The following is a 9,168-nucleotide window of genomic DNA, read 5'->3' as shown; positions in this document are numbered from 1 at the left end:
TCTTGGCTCTACCCCTGGCATTGCTGAAGTCCATGGGCGACTGTAACCACCACTCACCCTCAGGTGGGCCGTATGCTCGTCTGCCTGCAAGGGCCAAAAAAAATAATATTTCAATTGTTTCATTCGCAGAAGTTAATCTATACTTCTATACTAATATTATAAAGAGGAAAGATTTGTTTGTTTGTTTGTATTGAATAGGCCTCGAAACTACTGAACCGATTTGAAAAATTCTTTCACTGTTTGGAAGCTAACCTATTCCCGAGTGTCATAGGTTATAATCTTTTTTGAAAAATTAGGGATCCTTACTACAACTCCAATAATGTAACCCAAGGTGTAAAAAAATTACCTAAAATATTCTTTACATCGTTTTCCCTGCGACTATTGATGATAGAATAAAATAATGTACTACGACTTTGTAGAACAAATTATTGTTTACAAAAAGTGTCGCAACAGCATATGTCTAACTATTATAGTTATACCGCAATAAGTGCTCTTTTAGTTTTAAAAATAAAACAACGTCAAATATCGTTGAAATTTTTGTTAAAGATCCGAGCGGAGCCGAAGCTGGCCGCTAGTATTGTATAAATTATCATATTGGGTCTGTAACCCAATATTGAGAAAACCATCCCTATGTAAATATGCACAGTTCAAGTCTAGCCCAGATGTTATTTCTGAAAACGTATCTACTCTCGATTCGGGTATAGTCTAGACGGCGTTCAAGGGATCACAGAATCCAACTTTGTTCAGGTACGCAAAGAGAGGTAGAAATGTAAGCGCTATTTCCTTTTCTTACAATTTTTTTTTCAGACGTAGGAATAGCTCTATTATCGGCTTAAATTTTTAATCACCGTCAACGGCAAAGTTTACCTATCGTATCAATTGTTATTGACCGAAAGGCTTACACAATTATTATTTTAGTTATAATAGTTCCCCTCGATTGTTGAACACAAAAAGCGTTACGCAGCTCTGCCCGCAAAACAAAGGCGAACGCGCAAAAAAATCGAAAGAAATTTTAATCAAACAAAATTGCTCCTTGTACGCACTTCGTTGTGCGTCGACAATAATAATCCACAAAGCGCCAGCCCGCATTTGTTCGAACGCAGCTTACACACAGACGAGGCACACATATAACACACGACGGCGCGCATGCACTAAAAGTTCACTCTAGCTTACAATGGTAGCATCACACACTGCCCGGACGGTCGGTCGTTTCCTCTCGTTTTAGACAAAAGAGAGGGACGAAGTACCGAACGCGACAAACGGCGGTCTGTGTGTACGCGGTACAGGCAGTATAACGGGCCGAACTCGAAGCGCTGTGTTCGCCCAAAGTTTTAGTACTTTAGTAGTTAGAGAGCGCGTGGTCGCGACGAGCGCGCGTCGGCTCGGCTTCACGTCACTTTGTTTATTTTATACGAAACACTCGTACAAGATTTAAATTCTCAAAGAAATAGTGCTTTTGTTGTATCAATTAAAATAAATTTCGGATGTATGACGTTGTGCCGGTGTCTGTTTTGTGTACATTTATCGATTTTTCTCATAGCACTTATCCGAATTAAGCGGCTCTAATTTTTTAAAGTACGAAATTAATCGAAGTAAAGTCGCGCGGTGTGCTTTCTGAAAAGTTTGTGCTTTCAGTGTCAGCTGTGTTAGCTCGTTAGCTGTCCCTTTCATTCTAGTCGAAAGGGAAAGGAAGGCCAGATTGCTTGGCTACTGTTGTTTTGTTTTCATGATTTTCTTTGCTGCATATACATAGAGCGGATTGAGGAAATGTAAGTTTGTTTTATTAATACTGTGTATTCTTAGCCTTCGATATTTTATTTAGCGTTATTTTATAAGGTCAAAAACCTCGTCGTAACTTAGTGAAATTTCACAGTCATTTATCTGGGTAGCGTTCGAAATTATTCCGCATATATTGTAAAGTCAGAGTGTAACAAGCCGTTGGACTACTTAAAGCATTTCGTATTTACCGTTTCTGTTATGATTTATTTGTAGATCGACGTCGGTCATGTAGACGAGTCTAATTAGACTCCAGTGCGTTTATAAATAGTACCCGCTTTAGACTGTTTCACAAGCCACCGCTCGGCCTACCCAACTTATATTCATAACTGCTATTTTAACTTAACTTAAATCGAGTTAAACTTTCAATTTTATTCATAAATGTTTAATAATTTCTCGCTAATCGTATTTATTTTAAAAGATTAATTTAGATCAAAATCAAAATATTACCTACTTTAAAAAGCATTCTTCATGAATTTTAACACAAAGCAGCTTCCAAAATATAATTAGAGAAATATTTTTTTTATTACGCTAATGTTATCATAATAATAGTGTCAGTGCCAGTATTAGTGCCAGTATCAGTGCCAGTATTAGTGCCAGTATTAGTGAATATGTTGCTTAAAATTTATAGTTGAATCATGAACTCCACTTTGTTTTGTCTTATTTTGACCCTTTTAAAGTTCGACCCTCCTTTGTCTGTATCCGAGCCACAGGTGAAACTAATTTATTCAGTCAATATTCAAAACGCTTTGGTCTATTGAGGTATTTGTTTGACAACGCGCATTCAGAATTTGGTAAGAACAACGAGATATAAATTTATTCAATCGTAAATCAATTTGAATCAACGAGAAGCTTTCAAAACAGTGTAATAGATTCAAGTTTTTAAGGCATGTTATTTTACAAAGGAGGTTTGAGAACAGCCCTAAAAAGTATACGGTTAAAATAGGTGGGTTACAAATAATATAATAACATCATACACTGAAAACTAAGCCTTCGAATTTGCATGTTTTCCTAATTACTGATGATAAAGCTATTGAGTTTATGGAACCCACATAGTTAGGCACCACAGTCCTCCTTACTCCTGTCGAGAAACAGCCCTCGATTTCGGTTTTGAATAGTGAGACAGCATAGAACTGACACTTCCACATCATATCGATATTCAAGTAATGCGGGGGTTCCCAAACTTATTTTGTCTACTGCCCACTTTGAGAATAAATTCTTTTTTAGCGCCCCGATTTTTTCACATACCTAAAAACCACTATAGTTAGAGTTTAGTCGGTGTCTAAGATTAGATTAAATTAGATGAAATTCTTAGATGAATCTTAAATTAATCTTAGATGAAATTAAAAATCACCTCCCACGATTCTGCACAACGCTCCCATTTTTTTCTGGATCTGTTACCGCCCCCCTTTAGGCCTGGAGCGCCCACAGGGGGGCGTTATCGCCCACTTTGGGAAAGGCTGAAGTAATGATATCTATGGGCTCCAGTTACGATTTAATTCCACGTGGGCCATAACCCAGTTCAGCCATATAGTGAAATAAAAAAAGTAAGTTAAATAAACAATTCGTTAAAACATTTAGCATGTCTGGTCTGGCTTTGTCTGTGGCTTCGATATGAACGTGATAATTTACAACAATTGAATTTTAACAACAACGTGTATACCGCGTGTCACGTATTTATGTTACGCGCAATATTATTGTAGATGCATTATTGCATCATTCGAAAAAAAAAATATATCGGAAGACAGGCTCATGGCTCACAGGCCTTGTACTCAGTGATTCTTACTTTTTTATATTTTTGTTGCCCTTGTAGGCAGACGAGCATACAGCCCACCTTATGGTGAGTGGTTACCATCGCCCATAGACTTCAGCAATGCCATGGGCAGAGTCAAGCCGCTGCCAACCGCTTAATACTCTCCAAAAGCCTCGTTTGAAGAAGGACATGTCATAGCGCTCGGGAAACACCGTGGAGGGGAGCTCATTTCATAGCCGGGTGTACGTGGCAAAAAATGACCTCTGGAAACGCACTGTGGATGACCGCAGTGCCTCCAGGTAGTATGGATGAACTCTACTCCGCTGGTGAGCGAGCGGTGCGATGGTAAAAACGAGATGATGGTATCATCTCGAACAATTCCTCAGAGCACTCCCTATGGAACATACAATACAAAATACAGAGGGAACCGAAGTCCCTCGGCAAGCCTAGAGGTTCCAAACCACGGCATAGATAAATAAGGTTATCTATTCCGTGTTCCAGACGGATTACTTGAGACATGAAACTGTAGTATTAATTTTAATAAAAGTAACGACTGTCCCACTTTTCGAATCGGATACATGACTGATTTGCGGCAGAAATCGGCAGAACTGGGGGGTATCGAACGACGCGGGTTACTCATAGCATACTCTGTCAGTCTAGCAGTGTAAAATGATAAAAATACAATTTAATTTTTTGTTTAAGCTAAACCCTTTCATTTTCTTTATGAAATACATTTTACACAAGTCCGCCTGTGTACAAGTTTTGTTTTGTGCATAAAGTATAAATAAATAAATAATAAATTTTAGTTCCGAGGATTATATCATCGAGAAACATGTAAAATCATACCTTTAGAACATTAGACTATAAATGTAAAAACCGGTAATTTCACGGTCCAGTTTCACAACAATACAGCCTCACGGTATAATGGAACCTTCAAAAAGAATTTGAAGAATTAACATGATCCCTTTTTGGCTTTTTGGGTCAACGCGTCAGGTTATTATAGCAGTTTCATAACCGTGGGAGTTTCGAGTAAGACTTTAAAAGCTTTTAAATTTAAGTTTTCGTTCACCTTATGTTATTCTGTTTTTAATCAAACAATAAAAACGAAAAAAAAAAACAATATGGGATTGGGATGATAGTGAATGACATGGTGGAGAATTTTATTTAAACTAAACCAAAACTCTAAAAACTCCAGGAACCATTTTTATTATAAGGGCCGTGAGCTCGTCTCCCAGTCTAAAACAATAAAATAATAATTACGCTTCGATATCAATGACAACTTTCAAGTTTTTCAAGATATGCAAATTTCGAATTTTAAAACAAAATTCAGAACAATCGTATGAAAATTAATAAGTTATTTTTTTTTCAACAAAAGTAAAATTCTAAACGTGATTTCTTTTGAATTACAGATGTCGTTTTTGCGAGTGAGCTTTCTTATAATTGGAACTAAAAATTATGAATCAAAAAGCATTTAATTGTTAATTTGTTGCTGACGTTTTTAGTGAGCCCAACATTTTTGTTTCACATAGAAATCTATTTTAATTGAATTGTAGTTCTGTAATGAAAACATCACACGATATTGTATGTCATCTATATTATTATTTATTTAATATTATAAAGAAGAAAGATTTGTTTGTTTGTTTGTATTGAATAGGCTCCGAAACTACTAAGCCGATTTGAAAAATTCTTTCACTGTTTGGAAGCTACACTATCCCCGAGTGACATGGGCTATATTCAGTCTCTTTTTTTTTTTAAATTAGCGATCCTTATTAAAATTCCAATAATGTAACCCAATGTGTAAAAAAATACTAAGTGTAAAAACAAATATTATTTAAATAAAAATAAATGTTCATTAAAATAATAATATCCAAACTATCTTTATAATTTTCTATTTTTAGAAACCTGACGCAAATATAAGGGTTATTATAATTTTTTATTTTGAAATTTGTGTTAAAGACCCGAGCGAAGCCGGAGCGGGCCGCTAGTTACTTATAAATCGAAAACTAATGAATAAAACAGGATACCGAATTTAGCATTTTAAAAATAAAATTTGTTGTGTACGAAGTTTATAATTAATTACTTGTATTTGTATAGTTTCAATTTGTACTACAAATTACAGATGTTATTTCACAAGTTCTCAACACTCATGAAGGATCCGATGTTAAAATTGACATTTATATTTTGATATTAAGCGGTGCAAAGTATGATGAGAGATCAGACTTGAAATAGTAATTAATATATTATTCCTATTTAATTGTTATTTACAAGTACCGTTATCGACTGAACAATCTGCTCGTGGATTTTCCCATTAACTGTTTACTGGTGTATTTTACAAAAATGCATCTCTCTGTACTAGTGAAAGTAACTTAACAAGAAGGGCATTGGTCTTATCTCGACTGCATATATTAATATACACTTACATTTCTTATCATTGTCCAATGCATCGTATTATGAGGCAGTATTTCATCTTTAATTGCCTTATAGGTTATAAATATTTAGTGATGTTAAAGCGGTTTGTGAGCCTGATATATATATTTTTTTAATTGCTTAGATGAGTGGACGAGCTCACAGCCCACCTGGTGTTAAGTGGTTACTGGAGCCCATAGACATCTTCAACGTAAATGCGCCACCCATCTTGAGATATAAGTTCTAAGGTCTCAAGTATAGTTACAATGGCTGCCCTACCCTTCAAACCAAAACGCATTACTGCTTCACGGCAGAAATAGGCAGGGTGGTGGTACCTACCCGCGCGGACTCACAAGAGGTCCTACTACCAGTAAGTACTGATTAGGTAAGTACTAGTCGATATAGACAAAAATTTTGACTTCGACCTCATGACTGGTTGTGGCATTTACGTTGAGATGTCCACGGATTCCGGCAACTTGATATGCCAGGTGGGCCGTGATTTATTTCTGCCGTGTATAGCAATAGGAAAAATGTTAATATTCCTGAATTGGATGACATGGCAAAACGATGAATGAAAACACAATGATTCTAGGTAGTGTGGGTTAATTCGGTTTTGGTCACGGATAGTGCGATGGTAAGATTGTAAATGTAGATTACGAAATCATCTTAATTTTATTTTATTTGAGGTGTATTAAAACAAGACACAAAAATCTGACAGACAGTAGTTCTTCGTTTTTTTTTTATAAGAGATTTTATGACCTGGTAACTGAGACCTTTAAGTCATGTCTTATTTTAATGTAATATATTCTTAATTTTATGAAAAATGATATTATGGTGTGAAATGAAATGAAAATGATTAATTTGAGACATTAATCAACTGGGATGAAATTAAATGAGATGATATGAGATGAAATCTAATCACAGTAAAATGGTGGTCATTTACTAAGATTTTTTCAGTGGACTTTTTGGAGGATCCCGAGAAGTTACGTCCAGTGGCTTTGTTTCATTTTCCCACATTTGTGCACTTTCACAGATATTAAACGGTTAATAAACCACCATTATTACACATTTAAACCCGAAGAAACACTAAATAGACAAAATAAAACAAATCACACAACTTCACTCCTCGCGTTCCCGCCAAAAAGTCCACAGTAGTTCTTGGTTTTTTTTTTTCGGATTACCCTCATCATAATTATCTTTGTTTTGTTGCAGAAATCGCTTCGATATCTTGTGCATACAAGAATATTATAAGTACACAGCAAACAGGCACACCGCCCACGTAGCGAGATAACGCCGCATCCCGTCCACAGAGAAATTAATCTAGCGCACGGTAACAGGAAACATGCCGATAAACCACTGTATGCTGTAACGATCAGAGCACGAACCCACCATACATTGACATGCTCAGCTGACACCTGTACAGTTTTCATTGTTGACAAGATGTCACCCGCTGCATCGACGAAGTACGGTGCACAAGAAGCGCATTCCCCATCAAAAACCATACCAAAAACCTTAAACATTATGGAGCATCTAAATAATATAGCAACTAGAGAAAAAAATTATAACGAACAAACAGCATGCGTCACCAAAGCGTGCATTCATAGTAGTATGAGACAAAATCATTCCAATAAAAAACTAGACGAAAATAACGAATTGACTGATTTAGATAGGTATACGATGCAAATACGAGATTACGAATGTTCGCGTGGAGAAATCGAACGACGACCGTCCAGGAACAGCGACGAAAAAGTACGACGTGGAGAGCGCGTAATGCAAAACTTACTCGTAAAAGAATCGATTATCAGACAGAAAATCGATGTAAAGGCAGACGCAACGAGCCCTGTTGCTTCAAAATTTAAATACGTACAGAATACACAGGAGTGGATGAAAACAATCGAGAGGTTAATGTGCATCCGTATTCGAGCGTTGTTCGTAATAGGACTGTTGCTCACTATGATCGCTACTGGTACAGCTGCACCCACCAGATCACGAGCGACGAGGACTGCACACCACGAGAGATCAGCGGTAAGTTATTTTTAGAAAATCATACATATAAAATAAGTAAAACGTATTGTTACCTCGTAGGCGTCGGTGTCCCTGCTATGACTGTCTATATAATTTGTGCTGTAGGTAGGGTTTGTGCTTCGCCTCACGCATACCAAGTAGCAAAAATACAGGGATATCCTGACGACTCAAAAACTTTTGTCTCGGTAAAGGCACGCCGGAAGCTGGCTGCCTTATTATGCCGGCATTGTCTGTTTTATCTGAATATGTCTGATTTACCAGACAATGACTTTCTATATACGTGTTCATTTTTCTCAGAGCACTCTCTGGGAGTTTCGTAAGAGCTCCTTGTCAAACAAAAGCACGATTTGTTGTCTTCCTAATTAGGCTTTTGTAAACGTAGGTCGATTAGCAAGCTTTTGAAATAAAAGTGCTTATTGCGTATGTCCATTTTAAAAGTTGGGTTTTAGTTCCGCTTACCACCAATTTGATACAGAATTTCTACCAAATACTTAGAGGGTGGAAATGTGGTCAATTGTATTAGATTAGTAACCCTGACAGACAGATGGACGGCTTGGAGGAAATTAATGGGCTAAGTGATGAGTGGGAAGTTCTATTGCGGTCCGTTGTGACCAGGAAGATAACTCGCCTCATATACTAAGCGTTCGTAACGAATTGTGAAAAATCCAAGCAATTTTCATTTCGAACCATTGTTGAGTGTGTAGTATCAAAATACGTACATAAGTAGTTCAAAGTGGTTCTTTGTAATATCTAAAACGGTGAATTGATGAAAACAATTCAATGGAATTCTTATAGTTTTCGCTACATTTGTCTTTAAATCAACGATCGGACAAGTTTCCGATAGATATCAGGTTAATTATGTCCCAGGCACTGCTAACATGCATGAATGACGGTGACCACTCACCATGAGGTATACCCAATCATCTACTCGTCTATATATCAACAAAAAAATGTTTTCTCATAAACTCTAGAATCTAACCTACTAACTGGACATTAAGGCTGAATAGTTTTACAATCGTATAATTGAGTAATGCATACAGATAAGACTTGAGAATATTAGAATATACAGAATCCGACGGTCGCAAATAGATCACGTTTCAGCTTAGCAGTTACTTCAAGTCTTATGTAATTGATAACTGGTATTGCATTGATATTGAGACAGCAACCTATTGCATTTTCAACGGATAGCAACCAGCCAAAGCCTGTTC

The 9,168-nt window shown here is 36.6% G+C and overlaps 1 protein-coding gene across 1 annotated transcript in view; it reads left to right on the top strand.

Annotated features, from left to right (window-relative positions):
* The first annotated feature begins 1,254 nt into the window (after positions 1 to 1,254).
* LOC101736589 (matrix metalloproteinase-2) overlaps positions 1,255 to 9,168 on the top strand; it is a 205,457-nt gene continuing 197,543 nt past the window's right edge. Inside the window, exons 1-2 of the mRNA XM_004932241.5 lie at positions 1,255 to 1,769; positions 7,148 to 7,960. Of these exons, the coding sequence (XP_004932298.1) occupies positions 7,376 to 7,960 (585 nt within the window). The 5' untranslated portion in view covers positions 1,255 to 1,769; positions 7,148 to 7,375. The remainder of the gene's footprint in view (positions 1,770 to 7,147; positions 7,961 to 9,168) is intronic.

This window comes from Bombyx mori, chromosome 8 (assembly GCF_030269925.1).
Source record: "Bombyx mori chromosome 8, ASM3026992v2".
Taxonomy (NCBI): Eukaryota; Metazoa; Arthropoda; class Insecta; order Lepidoptera; family Bombycidae; genus Bombyx; species Bombyx mori.
The sequence above is the reverse complement of the archived record's forward strand: the minus strand, read 5'-3'. Positions and strand labels throughout refer to the sequence as shown.